A 16,598-nucleotide genomic window follows, 5' to 3' on the forward strand; every position below is an offset into this window, starting at 1 on the left:
ACTCCTCAGCAGTGCGCACCCACGATCCCGCACTCGCGAGATTCGAACAAAGGACCTACCAGTCTCGTCCAGTGCTTACAGGTTTTCCATGGTGGTGTAGCTTCAACGGATTCATGATATCAACTCATATATACATACTAAAATCTCCACAAAACCCCTTCTGATAATGATCATGTGCTCACTAGTGACTGACTCCATGAGGTATTTCATGGAGTTCTAGTGGGAAGCAGTGGCCAGTGGAGTTCAACCAGGTCTGTTGTGAGATAGTAACTCACTGATGACATTGGTGAATGGTTGCTCAATTTCGTGGATCAGTTGAAGTTAGACATTAACACCGTTGGATGCCGGCTCAGTGGTCTATCGGTTAAGAGCTCTGGCTCGAGACTGGTAGGTCCTTTGTTCGAATCTCGCGAGTGCGGGATCGTGGGTGCGCACTGCTGAGGAGTCCCATAATAGGACGAGTTGGCCGTCCAGTGCTTCCAGGTTTTCCATGGTGGTCTAGCTTCAATTGACTCATGATCTCAACTCTATAAAATTACTAAAATCTCCCCAAACCCCTTCTGATAATTAGGCTATTAGTTTAGTTAGTTAGTTATCTACAACATAGGACTAGGCACATATCTGCATTGGTTCAAGTTACCATACCTCATTAAAACAAAAAGATGAACACTAAATTCATAAAAGCAGTTACTTCTATGGTAGTAAACAAAACATTTCATATGACGTATGATACAGGGAGAACGAATTAGTTCGTAGAAAGTAAGGTATAAAGTAATTTTAACCTCACAGTTTAACGGAAGATAAAGAGTGTATATACCTACACTATTGTGATCGATTCTGAGTCATGTCACCTAGAGTATCCAACCACTGGTTACGATAGTGGCGCGGACCCCAACCAGGTAGTCTGAATCTACCAACGTGGTTCAGACCAGTGAGGCTTAAGCAAATATGTGCTCGTATTAGAGTATGATTAGTGTCTAAACATGTATTCCATCGAGTCTCTCCAACGATGACTGATGGAAATAAAGTCCATTTGAGTCCATCGTTGGTTTGGTGTAGGGGGTCTCTATTTCAAACGGTTTCTCTCTTTATGCTTAAAATTGGTGCTTGTTAGAAATAAACAATTATCTGAGCACAGTTGCAGCAGACGGTCACTATTATCTGTTCGTTGACCCGGAATACCAAAATACCCACCTAAATATCTTTCTGTTTGGTTCAAGCTACCTACTTGGGCATTAAAGTCACCTGTTACGAGTATTATGTCTAAGCGTTTAGCTTTTTGAAGAAGTTCAGAAAGCTTTCTGCAAAATTCATTTTTCACTTCATCCGGGATGCAGTTAGTGAAAGCGTAGACAGAAATGATGAAAAGCTAACGACGTGTGTTCCTATCCTTCCAAGCTCTTACCTAGCCGTTTAGCCGAACAACACATAGGTGACTGTTAACAGGAATCCATGCTAATAGTTCTTGTTCTACCATTGTACTAAGTGTTATGCCTACACCTGGAAGTTCACGAGAACTAACTATCGGGTTGTCAGATACACGGAGGGTGTATCTCGTCGGCTCTCCATTTTGGCGAGGTGAGGTCAAGTGAATGACCACACTGAGATCCTGTATGTGTGTTTCGGAGACAGCATACATCAATGGTACGATATTCTAGAGTTTTAGCCAAGGAGGTCTGCTAGCCGATTTGACATAAGGTACCTACGTTGAAGGCTCCAATGTGTAGTTTGGAGCGAGGTTTTAGTAGACCTGGGACAGTATTTCGCGCACTAGAATCGTTGATCATGGTGACATTTAAGGAGGACGTTTGGAGTTAAAAGTCAAAGTAGGAGTAATCATATGAAGGAAAGAGGTAAATGCATTACGAATACGGTAGTATTGAGTGCTGTTAGAGATCTGAAGGCGCTTATCACTTCCCGGTTGCTCACACCGTGGAAGGGTTCCTTCTAAAGGTACCTGAAAAGGAAATTGGATTAGAAGTGGTCTTAGTGACCTGAGAGCGTGACCGCAGTGCCCAAGGGACAACTGCTTGAGGCCGGTCACACACGACTTTTTTGTGGGCAGTTTTTGTGTTAGCTCCGTACTTGCTGAGACCTTACCGTCGGAGACGAAAATCCGTGGGATAAGGCGAGGTGTGCATTTTCAGGGTCTACCTTTTCTAACCCTACCCTTCCTTGTGGGAAGGCAGCATCGCTGTTATGCTGGTTGTCTGAAGGGAAACACTTTACTTCCATCACACCTCTGTACAATAAGCAGTACGACTTCGCCTTTGGACTTTGGGTTTGCTGCATTTAGTCTTATTGCTCTTCAACCGACCTGTCTGGCATGGTAGGACCTTGAGGAATGATTGTTCTAGCCAGTAAAGCTCGATTGGTTCATCACGAAAGGCATGCCCGACCACCACGTCAAGGTAGCAGCAATGGTCGGGAATTAAGCTATAGTTTTCTATTGATATAGATAATAACAATAGTAATAGAAAACTAACTACTACTTAGAATAAATTAAGTAAGGCAGTTAGGCTGTCAAGTTTACAACCTAATAATTAAAAGTTGATTACTTCAAAGTGTTAGGACATTGTTGTATCTCCCTACCTACCCACAAACCTACCTGCCTACTTAAGATTCATTTTTTCATAGTCTTGTTACCTAAAGAATATAGTATGGATAAAAATTTACGAAACAACATACTACTAACTTACTTACTTACTCATGTTACCCCTCGTGTAGGAGCATAAGCCGTACGCCAGTTTTGCTTCATCCAACCCTGTCCTTGGGCAATCCTTTCCAAAACAACATCCTACATTCTTCAGAAAATAAATTCTAATTTCTACTATTTTTTTCACCATCTTATTTATGGTGTAGGGACAGATTGGAAGAAAGCTAGGGGCGGCCAGACCAAAACGTGACATAAATCCATGAAGTCACTAACAAAGGGACCGAGCCATGATGGTAGGTGTAGACTACCTGGTTGGGATTCGCGAGATACTAGCAATCAATGGTTGGAGATCTTGAATGACATGGCACAAAATCGTTTACAATGGCGAAGGTGCATCCACTCTTTATGTTTTGCCAAATTCTAATCTTCTGAATTCTTTATGTCCGTATCCTTTTTCTCTTTCCAAATTTATTTCATTGGATTGTACTCCTTTAATAACTTCTTCAAACCCTAATCTTTTGGATTACTGTTTATACTCTTACTACTTCTATCACTATGGGATTTAAATGGACCACTGCATCTCTGTGTTAATGTGGTATGGCAACTGGAACTGATGTGCATACGTACAAAGTGGTACGTTGTGACTGACTGATCTTATTTATTCTGCTTTCATTCAAATAAGGTTTTTGTCATGTTTGTTTCCTGGTAATAAATGTGACCCTATATTGTTATCGTTCTTATTTTCCACAGTAATAAACAATCAATATATTTTTTTTCTTTTCATTAGGTGATGTAAATGTTATCAGATATCCACCTAACAATAATATTGTTCATCAACCAATTGAAGTGAAAACACGTGAATTTTATGCATTTTCATATTATTTTGATTTAGCTGTTAGTGTTGGTTTAATTCATGAAACTACTGGTGGATTTCTTACAGTGAATGATTTTCAAAATGCTGCTGAACAAAGTAGGATTGTTTGTTTGTTTGTTTTTTTAAAAGAAATTTGTGTTTATTTTATATCTTATATCACTATTCTGTTTGAAAAAGTTTAAATTTGAACCATCATATAATTATTCACCGATGGTGAAGACGAGATATCTGTTTATCAATGAAGAGATGAGTATCCTGCAAAGCAGTTCTCTCTGTTCTACTTTACGGCTGTGAAACATGGCCATTAAGAGTAGAAGATACTCGTAAGTTACTAGTATTTGACGACATATGTCTTAGAAATATTGGTCGCGTCTGCTGGGATCACCGGGTAAGTAATAGTGAGGTTAGACACAGGGTATTAGGGAATGATTGTAAATCAGTTGATGAGGTGATGAATCTTCATCGACTGAGATGGTTAGGCTACATGTTACGTATGCCTGAACACTGATTACCATGACGCGCTATGCTGACTAGTATTGGGGATAGTTAGAAGAGAGTTAGGGTCGGCCAAACCAAAACTTGGCATCAGTGCTTGAAGTCACTAACTCCTAGTCTGAGCCATGTTGGCAGATGCAGACTGCGTGGTTAGGGTCCACACGACTATTATAACCAATAGTTGGAGACTCTGTGTGATATGGTTCAGAATCGATGAGAATGACGTAGGTGTATACACTCTTTGTCTTCCCTTCAACCTTGAGATTAAAATTGCTTCCCATCTGTCTTTCTTCCTATACTATATCCTTATATACAACCTTTGTTTTATATACTTCCACCACTAAATTAACTACTATGAATCCGGTGTTCATCTTGTTGTGCTGATGAGGTATGGCAACTTGGATCGATGCATAAATGTTCCGGGTTCTACGTTGTAGTTGACTGACTATTTAATAACGTGAAAACTAATTTTGGAAGTAGTGATGGTGGTTGTTTCAACGATGTGACTTCGTAGAATAAACTTCTCTTACCAAATGAACACTTATTGACATTATCACAACTTCTAAAAGGCTGAACTAATTACTGACTAAAGTTATTATGAAACATTAAATGAGATAGAATCCTATAACAATCGTCCTCTAGTTTTTATATTGTTGTTATACATAGATGGTCAAACGGTTTTATTAAAAGACTAAATGACCACTGATAGTGTGTCAAGTACATTCAAAACTCAAAAATATTTCTGTTATATCTCGAACTTAGATTAGTATGTCGCGTAATACTTGAGCACTCGAACGCTAGAACCCTCCTAAGTCGCAAAATAAGAAGACTAGTAAGTAGGAATCTTAATCCAAACAGTGTCAAATATAGTACAAAAATCTCATGTATTTATAGTTTTTGGCTGAAAGTAAATCATCATTTCGGACAGCCAATAGGCACATAGGCGGTCCTTCTTATTCATTCAATAGGGACGCTACACGTCGACATTCTGGAATGTTCCCCTAGCGATGATTGGATGGAATGTCTTTGGCTCTTTCTGAGGTTCTTGAGGCTTCTTTGGCTTTGTCAACAAGTCATCCTTACACCATTTTTCTTATTTCAATAAATATACTGATATCCATTATTTATTAGTGATTACTTACGCCTGTTACTCCCAATGGAGCATAGGCCGCTGACCAACATTCTCCAACCCACTCTGTCCTGGTCCTTCTTTTCTAGTTCTATCCAGCTTTTGTTCATTCTTCTCATGTCTATCCCCATTTCTCGGCGTAATATGTTCTTCGGTCTTCCTCTTCTCCTTTGGCCTCCAGGATTCCATATGAGGACTTGTCTTGTGATGCAGTTCGGTGCTTTCCGCAATGTGTGTCCTATCCACTTCCAGCGCTTCTTCCTGATTTCTTCCTCCGCTGAAATCTGGTTTGTTCTCTCCACAGTAGGTTGTTGCTGATAGTATCTGGCCAACGGATCTGAAGTATCTTGTGTAGACAACTGTTGATAAACACCTGTATCTTCTGGATGATGGCTTTCGTAGTTCTCCACGTCTCCGCCCCATATGGTAGAACTGTCTTGACATTCTTATTGAAAATTCTGATGTTGGTGTTGGTTGGTCTCGAAGTTGGGCGTCTACGGAGTCCTTCATTCTGTTTAACAACTCCATGTTGAAGACTTTATCCGATATTGAGAGAAGACTGATGCCTCTGTAATTCTCACACCTTCTGAGATCGCCTTTCTTTGGTGTTTTGATCAGAAGTCCCTTTTTTACAGTCTGTTGGTACTTGTTCTTCATCCCAAATCTTACTGAAGAGGATGTGGAGTATCTTTGCAGTTGCTGCTACATCTGCTTTCAGTGCCTCAGCTGGAATGTTGTCTGGTCCCGCTGTTTTGCCGCTCTTGATTTGTCTGATGGCCATGATGATCTCTTCAATTGTTGGTGGGCCAACATCGACTGGGAGGTCTGTGGGTGCTGCTTCGATGTAGGGTAGGTTCAGTGGAGCTGGTCGATTCAAGAGTTCTTTGAAGTGTTCTACCCACCTGGTCCGTTGTTCTTCAATGTTGGTGATTATATTTATTAGTGATACTAATACTTTACTTACATTCAGTCATCATCGTTAACAGTATTATCTTATCAACATGATGAATACAACTGTACATATTTTGCTCGTTGTAAAAGCAAAAAAAGTGAAAATTCTTACTTTTAAATTCAAGTTCATTTCCAAAAGTAGTGAACCTTTTATATTTGAAATTTTCTAGATGATAAAACTTTTCCTCGGTCACTAATGTGTAGAATTCAGTGAATGTTGAATTTTTCTAACTTTCATGTATGGTATATTCACGATGTTCCACTGCCTTGTGGATCAGACCTTTACGTCGAAGTCTCCGGGTGTGGCTCCTTAAGAAAACCACTTGCTTCGGTCTGAGCACCCGGGCAGTATCATAGCCCTCATACAAATAAATCAAATGACAACTTGATAGTTCATTATTTCCATCTTAAGACTATAATTAACAATCTCATTGTGCAAAGAAAAAGAAACAGTGAACAAATTCAAACTTTGTTTCAAGTGATTGAAGATTTTCATAACTTCATGGTAATCCCTCTTTCATTCTTGAAGTTCGACAAACATATTTAGTAAACTATAGCTAGACCACTCTCTACATTGAGAAATGCGTTTAGTTGAGTGCTTCAAGTCACTTAAACTTCCGATTAACTTTGATTTCGAGCTTTATTCATCATTACATTTTCGATCACTAAAACGTATTTACAATTCTATCTCTGCAGAAGTGTCTAATTACTTTTCGATCAACTCAATAATAATGTCTCCAACCATCGTGTGTCTCTACATGGTTTCAAATCTTTTTGACATTATGAATTCCCTCAAAATTACAGATGATGTGTCTTACTGACTATTGACAACTAGCTACAAAGCTTATTTTTACACCTTTCCGTCCAATTTCTTCAACCCTGCGTGTGCGTGTGTGTGTTTATTTTCTTTGACAATACCTAAATATACTTTTGTTTAACCCCCTCAATGATCATTCTACTTTTTAGTTTTTGAGGATAATCGATTTGAAAATTAGTTTTAGTACAAATATACACCCTTTGTTTAATGTATTCCATATACGAGTGAGTGAGTGTATGAAATTTCATTTCAACAAAATTGATTATTTTTATATGTGAGTTATAGAGACAGGAGAGAAAAAACCCACTTAGTTACATTTTCAATGCTGTTTATTTAAAATCATATTTGAGTTTTCTTTTTCTTTTCTTTTTTCAAATAAGAATATTTACTTAATTGATGAAAAGTAAGATTCATTCATACATCTAAACGAATTGGTTAATGTTGTTGAATTCACGTACAAAGCTTACAAATGTAAATAATTACTTGTATGCAGTGTTGCTAATTCATCTGTTATCAGTATAGGGATCTGTGAAGAGAGCCCCTAAATGCCCTGGTACGGCCGAGAGAAAGGAGAGTCCGCTCTCCCTCTCCAAATGCTCTCACATGGCCACGCGAATACATAGCCTCTGACAGGGAAGTCCTACTCACTGCCTTCTCGTGGCGGGGGTGTTGTTTACGAAATTGAGAGGACGAAAAGCAAATATCCGGCGCTTCAACCGGTTTAGTGGACACGGCGCGTCCACCTAGGAGAGTTGGAAAACCCTGATTCCAAACCAATGGTGCACATGGGCTCGAGTATCCTGATGGAACAAATGGCGTATGAATCATTCGTTGGTTACCGGCTACCATGGAACTGAATCTCCTGCCTTGTGGATCAGACCTATAGGTCAAAGGCTCCGGTTGTGGCCCCCTAATGAAACCACCTGGATTGGTTTGGACACCTGGGCAGTATCACAGCCCTCACACAAATCAAATGAGATTTGTGTGGCGCATATAGATTTGGTGCCCCTTTGTACTAATGTTTATGTGTTTAAATAAAAAATAATAAAATTTGTGAAGAGATTGTAGTATTTTTCACAGTTGAGATCACAAGTCGATCTAAGCTAGATTGCTTTTGAGAACCTGGAAGCACTGGACGGCTATTTAGCCTTAGTGTGGGACTTCTCAGCAATATGAATCCACGATCCCACACACGGGACTCGAACCCAGGACATTCGGTCTTACGCGTGAACGCTTAACCTTAAATCACTGAGCCAGCATCCAATGGTGTTAATCTCTAACTTCAGTAAATTCATTCATTCAGTACCTGAGATAGATAACTATTTCATACCTTACACGGAGGCCCATACTAGGACGAAACAGCCGTCCAGTGTTTCCAGGCTTTCATAGGTGGTCTATGTTGGATCAACTTCTGATTTTAACTATGATAATTAATTTGTCACTGGTATATATGGAAGAATATCAAATGAGATTTCATACAATTGATTCCATTTATGAATATGTATAAAGTCAGAACAACATTTGAAGCAGAGTAATATGAATTCATTTTATTTCGTGGTTTCTCGTCAGCTATATACAACCGTATTCGTGTTAAAGTGTAACTTTGGAGTATAATGTCATGATGTGGCAGTTTAAATCGATAGATCAGTCAGTCAGTTAGCTACAACGTAAGACCAGGCACACATATGCATCAGTCCAAGTTGCCATACCTCGTCAGCACAACAAGGTGAACACCGAATCGTTGCATATATTCCTCCCAAGTCCTAAGTGTTGATAATTATAAACAGACTAACTAATTTGAACAATACTTCATTGTTCTTTCATTATGGATAAGCTAATGTCTTTTTTAATAGTAAAGCTTGTTCCCTTGTTAAATTTTCGTGAAGCATAAAAACAATAAAAAGTGTAGAAATAAAGTGAATGGATTTCCATAGTTGAAAGCGTGAGTCAATTAAAGCTAGACCACCATGGAAAACCTGGAAGCACTGGACGGCCATTTTGTCCTGTTATGGGACTCGTCAGCAGTTCGCATCCACCCCTTCTGATGAATGGATTTCGTCATTTCATATAATTCAAGCATCGAACATATGTACCAATTTGTATAAGTAAATAAAATATATGTTGAAATGTAATTTTGATGTATAACATGCATACGAATCATGCAAATCATTAATATATAGTGATCGATTATTAGTGTTTACAGTTTACGAATGATTGGAATAAGTGGAAGCGATCATTTTGTAACCGACTACATAAAGCGTGTATATATATATATTTTTTACTTAGTTCTTACCAACTTTAACTTGAATTCAGAGTTTATATTTGTTTATTAACTCATACATCAGGTACTTGGGTATAAACCACATTCTAAGTGTGGGAGCTGATGATACTATCCAGTTGTCCAAACCAAAGTAGGTGGAGCGGGGTTCGAACCCATTACCTAGTGAACTCTAAGTAAAATAAACAGTAAACAATTCTTGCGAAACATGGCCGATAAGAGTAGAGGATATTCGTAGGCTGCTACTATTCGATCATATGTGTCTTTGAAGCACTGCTCGTATATCCTGGGACCACCGGGTAAGTAATGTAGTTGTTAGAAAACGAGTACTAGGTAAGGATGGCAAATCGATTGATGAAGTAGTGAAACTTCATCAGTTGAGATGTCTGGGACACGTGTTACGTATGCCCAACCACCGACTGCCCCGACGTGAAATTTTTATGGTGTAGGAGTAGGTTGGAAGAAAGCTAGAGGCGGCCAGACCAAAACGTGGTTGGGATTCCCGAGATGATAGCAATCGATGGTTAGAGACCTTGAATGACATGGCTCAAAATCGTTTGCAATGGCGAAAGTGCATCCACTCTTTGTGTTCTACCAAATTTTGATCTTCTGAATTCTTCATGTCCCTATCTTTTTCTCTTTCCAAATGTTTTTCCCTGTATTATACTCCTTGAATAACATCTTCAAACCCTAATCTTTTGGATTACTGTTTATACTCTTACCACTTCTACCACTATGTGATTAGAATCGACAAGTGCATCTATGTGCTAATGTGGTATGGCAACTGGAACTGATGTACGTACGTACGAAGTTCTACATTGTGACTGACTGACTGAAGTAAAAACTAATAGTAAATAATCCTAAAGAAATCCGCTTCTTCTGGTATATTTGTAATATATTTTCCATTCTTTTTTATTTCCTCTCCATTTCTCACATTTCTATCAATATCATTACCATCATCATTCTCACAGTTTGTCGTAACCCAAATCCTCAGAGACCATTTGATTGCATGGATCTTAGTTTTATCACTGCATTATTACATAGTGGTTATGGATTCCCGGCAGATAAAAAAATTGGAGTAAGTTTCACTTTGTTAATAATAATAATAATGAAATCTTAAAGATTTTGTTTTGTTTTTTCGTCAATCTGTATTGGTTAAATTTTCAATATGAAAATGATAAATAAATGAAAACATGATCTAACTGTAAACCATTAATCATTCAAATAGATGATGTGTTTTCTTTGATATATATATAGTGTTTTTTTGTATAATCATAACCCCCTTGTGATAATGATCATATGCTCACTAGTGACTGGCTCCATGAGGTAATTCCTAGAGTTCTGGTGAGAAGTCGTGGCCAGTGGAGCTAATCCATGTCAGGTAGAGACAGGTATCTACCTCATTACAATGGAAGTTAGTCACGCAATTCCATGGATTGGTTGAGGTTAGACATTAACACCGTTGGATACCGGCTCAGTGGTCTATCGGTTAAGTGCTCTGACGCGAGACTGGTAAGTCCTGGGTTCGAATCCCGCGAGGCGGGATGATCGATGTGCACTGCTGAGGAGTCCCACAATAAGATGAAACGGTCGTCCAATGCTTCCAGGTTTTTCATGGTGGTATAGCTTCAATTGACTCATGATTTCCTATTTTATTACTTCCTACTCAATTTAATAAATAATTTTAATCATTAAGTTAGTTGATCGATTGTTGATAATGTCAGTAGTACACTTTTATCCACTTGTTTGCATGAAAAGATTAAATTATTAGTGCAAAAAAAAGGTTGTACGTCATGATATTACATCAAAAAGTAGACTAATCTGATAATGAATCGATTCTACCGAGATATTGTAGTCATGTGAGATTGTCTTCGTCTACTCCTGCTTCAGGTCGTTAAGAGAATGAATCTAATTAGCATACATCTCTCAGAGTGTATTCATTTAAATTTAATAAAAGTTTTGTGGATAATTCCAAGCAACTATTTGATTGTGTAAATACTTCAAAAATAAAACCAGTATGATATCAAGACAAATTGTGTCTACAAATTAGACGTTTTCGATGTTGACTCACTTTATATATCAGAGAGTTTTATCGTGAGAAGGGTTAGTCGTGGAGATAAGAGAGTTATTAGGTGTAGGAAGGATTTGAATGTGACCAACTTGATCTCGTGTGCAGTTACGGGTATGAGGGCTAATATCACTTCCCGGCTGCCCACACCATGGAAGGGTATTTCTTGAGGGACCTGAAAAGGAATTTGGATTAGTGTTGGTCTTAACGACCTGGGAGCGTGACCGCGGTGCCCGAGGGACAACTGCTTGCGGTCGGGCACACACAACCCTTTTGTGGGTAGTTTTTTCGTTGGCTCCGTACTTGTTGGGACCTTACCGCCGCAGACGGATATCCGTGAGATAAGGCGAGGTGTGCATTTTTAGGGTCAACCTTTTCTAACCCCACTCCTCCTTGTGGGAAGGCAGCATCGCTGTTATATTGGTTGTCTGAAGGAAACAGCTTACTGCTGTCACACCTCTGTACAGTCAGCAGTACGACTTCGCATCGGACCTTGAGTTTGCTACTTTTAGTCTTACCGCTCTTCAACCGACCTGTCTGGCATGGTAGGACCTTGAGGAACGATTGTTCCAACCAGTATAGCTCGACTGGTTCATCACGATAGGCATGCCCGACCACCACGTCAAGGTAGCAGCAACGCTCGGGTTTTATCATGAAATCATAACTCCTTCCAAATGATATATCAGCAACACAGAAAAGATCTAATAACCTTGAAGAATGTGAGAATCTACAAATTATATCCTCAGCAGGAATACATTCCATTTTCAACGACCATCGAATCAATATTAATAATGTTTAAAGGGTTCAAAAAATCTTTTCTAAACTATAAACAAGGGCTAGTAGCTGAAGTACCTTATGTACTGCTAAATCGTTTTGCGCTCAACAAAAAGGAAGGTCTTACGATTTGACTGATTTGAACAACCTTTCCAAACACTTACACTTAACATATTCAAAGTCACACCGCCACATTACAAGTATCATATTTTTCACACATGAATACACATGGAAATGGTCATATGAAACCACTGTTTATCTAAATCTGCAATATTACGAAATGACTGGAGTTAGAAATATAAACAACTGGTTGCCAATCCAGTGATCTGAAAGTCAGGTGTTCTCTGCAAGACCTCAAGGTCTTGGGTTCGATTCCTGGCGTGGCCGTGGATATCCAAAGCTGAGGAGTTCCATGTTTGGATGAAACAACTCCACTTGTCCGCAATTGTTATGTAACCAAACGGGCATTTCCTCAGCCCTCACATAAATGGAATGATTTATGTGGCCCATATCTATTTGGTACCTCCTTGTACCAATGTTTATGTGATGATCATTGAGGTGTATATCACTAATTCGTTGGATTTAAGATTGTGGACCAATAATTGTGGGTGTACTAAAGAAGTACATTAATTTTATACAGGCTCTCTACTCGAACACTATCAGTCGATTTAGAGCCTATGAGGAACTGTTATCGGAATTCGTTACCTCAAGTGGTGTTTATCAACGATAACACTATCATCGTTTAACTGTTCAGGGGTTGGTCTACCAGAAGATTCACTTACTGACTTAGAATGTTCAGAAGATATAGTTCTGTTCAATGAAGACGCTAACAAAATTCAGTCTTCTAACTACCTTAAGAAACAATGCAAGTATGTTTGAGACACGATTCTTTCTTGCCAAATGCAAAAGGTTGCTTCATGATTGGTTTGCATCATCACCCGGATTAATCATAATGAATAAGGCAGATGAACGCATCGTCCGCTCCGCTTATCTTGGGAGTCTCATCAGTCCTGATGATCTAGTGACTGACGAAATCTGCACAAACATTGAGAGCTCGATTGGCCTTTGCCAACTTGCATCACTTGTCGTGCAGGTGAGATATCCCTTTATCAAACAAATGACGGATTCACTGAGCAGCAGTTCGATCCGTTCTACTTCATAGGTGTGAAATATGACCATTAGGAATAGAGCATATTCGTACGTTACTAGTATTCGATCACAGATGTCTTCGAAGCATTGCTCATGTGTTTTGGGACCACGGAGTAAGCAATGCATGGGTTAGCAATAAGGTGCTATGCAAGGATGGCAAATCGATTGGTCAGGTAGTGAATCTGCATCAACTGAGGTTGTTTGGACATGTGTTACATATCCTCAACCACCGCCTACCTCAACGAGCGATGTTGTTTGGTGTAGGAGCAGGCTGAAACAAAGCTAAGAGCACCCAAACCAAAACATGGAGTCACTGACAATTGGATTGAGCCATGTTAATAGGTACAGACTACCTGGAAGGTGTCTTCGTGATCATCGTAACTAATGTTTAGAGACTTTGAATGACGTGGCTTAAAATCATTTGTCTTCTCCTAAATCGTGAGATTCTCAATTCGTCGTAATTTTTTTTCATGTTTTTGTTTCAATAGTTTATACTTTCTCAAGTCATATCTTTGATATTTTTTTATTACCACTGATACTGTTACTACCTCTATTATTCTGGGATTTGGCCTGATAATTTCATATCTTTGTGTTAGTAAATTCTGCCAATCTAAACTGATGTACCTATGTATCTGGTTCTAAGTAGTGTTCAATTGATTAGTTCATGACTATGTTGTAAATGTCATTTTTTTTAAAATAAGAAATTTTCTTATAAATCATAGAAACATTCTACTTATTAGTAGTAGTGTGCTGATAGTACTTGCCGAAAGTAAACAACTGATAGCTTATAGCATATTCATATTTTAAATGAATTCACTTAAGTAAGTTTTGAACTAATTTAAGTAATAACAATGTTATATAGTTGAAATAATGAGTCAATTGAACCTAGACCACCATCGAAAACTTGGAAGCACTGGATAGCCGTTTCGTCCTGTTGTGAGACTCATCAGCAGTGCGCATCCACGATCTCGCCTCGCGAGATTTGAACCCAGGACCAATCAATCTCATGCGCGAGCGCTTAACATCTAGACCACTGAGTCAGCATCCAACGGTGTTAATGTCTAACTTCAACCAATCCACGAAATTGAGCAACCCTTCACCATTGTCTTCAGTGAGTTACTATCTCACAACAGACCTGGCTGAACTTCACTGGTGCACACTGCTAATGAGTCACATAATAGGACGAAACGGCCATCTAGTGCTTCCAGGTTTTCCATGATCGTCTAGCTTCAATTGACTCATGATTTCAACTATATAAAATTACTAAAATCTCCACAAAACTCCCTTCTAATAATAACAATGTATTACTGTTTCAATTATCCTATTAAATGAATCTAAAATTAAACATTGAGTTGAGTAGTAACTATGTGTTATTGTAAATTTCCTTTTTTTTCTTTTTTCTGTTTTTTTTATAGTTTTTTAGAAAAGTTAATTCTTTTGAAATTAATTGGAGTCTTGGTGCCTTATTTTCAGAAATGTATCATAAATAAAATTATCCCCCTAACCCCCTAAACAATCAATAATTATGGTTATATTAAACAGATTTCTTTTCTTTTTTTAAAAAAGTTTTTATAAATCCCAATTAAAATTGTGCTAGTTTTTTTTTTCTTTTTTCTTAAATCCATTTTTATGGACTTTCATAACACCTAGTTACTACTAATAAATAGGGGTCTATTATTCTTTCCTTCTTTTCTTTTTTTAAAACTGACTGGTTACATGATAACCGTTTAAAGCAACTCTTGCATATATGTCAGATTTTAAACCCTTTTTTGTTGTTTTTTTGTTTATTCATTTACTTCTTACATTTATATTCAACGAACCCTGATGGCGGGGGGGGGAAGGGTAATAACTGTCTATTATACAAATGAATCTATATGAAATGTGTTCTTTCTTTTAAAGTTGCTCAGATCAAATATGAATGTTTGTTTAACTTTCAGTTCTTAAATTGTTTTCTTTTAGTGTAGATAAAGACTATGGTTTATCATTTCACTGATATTGTCAGCATAAGTCAACTTATTGTTTTGTAGTTTACTGATGTATATTTTTTTCCAATTACATCTAATTCTTTCAATACAATCTCAGAACGTCATCCTAATAGTTTTCTTTACAGATTACTCATTTAACAAGCTTATTGAGCTATGTAACTTCAAGAGGCAAAGGTTTTTTTTCGAAATTACCCTGCTTGATAGGTTGGATACTTCGATGAATCAAGTAAATGCTGGATAATACAGGTTAATATGTCAATTTCGACCCAACAATTTGAAAACTAATTCGATAATTTATTTGCCCTCAAATGTGTCCTGGTACGGCCGAGAATGGGGAGAGTACGCTCTCCCTCTCCAAATGCTTTCACATGGTCACGCGTATATAGCCTCTGCCATGGAAGTCCTACTCACTGCCTTCTCGTGGCATCACTGTTGTTTACGAAATTGAGAGGATGAAAAGAGAATTTCCAGCGCTTTAACCGGGTTGGTGGACACGGTGAGTCCACCTAGGGGAGTTTGAGAACTCTGATTCCAAACCAAGGGTGCACATGGGCTCTAGTATCCTGAGGGAACAAATGGCGTATGAATCAATGGTTGGTCACCGGCTACCATGGGACTGCATCTCCTCACGATGCTCCACTGCTTTGTGGATGAGACCTTTGGGTCAAAGGCTCGGGGTGTGACCCCCTAAGAAAACCACCTGCTTCAGTTTGGGCACCTGGGTAGTATCACAGCCCTTAAACAAATCGAATGAAATTTGTACGGCGCATATTTATCTGATGCTCCCTTGTACCAATATTTATGTGTTTAAATAAATAATTGTATGGCAAGGATTACGAAATTAGGGTGTCCGAACTAGGGGTAAGTGTTTTCATATACTCACGCTTCGTTCTTGGAAGAGATATAACTTAATCTTATTGTAAAGTTCAACGAAGAGAAAATATTTTTGTCAATGAACTCGGATGTTATTTTGTCTCGGGATTATTTTAGTATTCGGTTTTCGTTCAGCGTTAAAAATTAGGTTGATGGTTAATCTAGACAAACGCAAAATATAGGAAGCTAATGCTTGTAACATGATTCAGTAAAATTAAAGGGTAAGGAGTGCATGATGTCAAATAAGTGTCATTAACATTTGGTGTCAACCAACTACCAGGTGTTACGTCCCAGTTTGTGAGATAAAACTTTCCCACGTAACTATATTTCTTCTGTTACTCACAACAACATATGACAATTAGCGAACATACTTCTACTTAGAGTCGACGGATGGAATAAAAGCACAGATCCAGTAGTGCTTTTGGATCTAGTAAACACGGATAACGTAATATCCAATCGAACAAACGAGAAAGCTTCACACTCATTGACAAATACCAAAATAGAATTTAGATATGGTGTGATGAATTGAGATTACCAGTTAATACTTTC

The 16,598-nt window shown here is 38.3% G+C and overlaps 1 protein-coding gene across 1 annotated transcript in view; it reads left to right on the plus strand.

The window, feature by feature from the left end:
- Nucleotides 1–15,279, plus strand: part of Smp_081450 (adenosine diphosphatase, putative) — a 35,811-nt gene extending 20,532 nt beyond the window's left edge. Inside the window, exons 11-13 of the mRNA XM_018791663.1 lie at nt 3,444–3,626; nt 10,172–10,278; nt 14,607–15,279. Coding sequence (XP_018645180.1) covers nt 3,444–3,626; nt 10,172–10,278; nt 14,607–14,681 — 365 coding nt within the window. The 3' untranslated portion in view covers nt 14,682–15,279. The remainder of the gene's footprint in view (nt 1–3,443; nt 3,627–10,171; nt 10,279–14,606) is intronic.
- Nucleotides 15,280–16,598: the final 1,319 nt, after the last annotated feature.

This window comes from Schistosoma mansoni (assembly GCF_000237925.1).
Source record: "Schistosoma mansoni, WGS project CABG00000000 data, chromosome 1 unplaced supercontig 0135, strain Puerto Rico, whole genome shotgun sequence".
Lineage (NCBI taxonomy): Eukaryota > Metazoa > Platyhelminthes > Trematoda > Strigeidida > Schistosomatidae > Schistosoma > Schistosoma mansoni.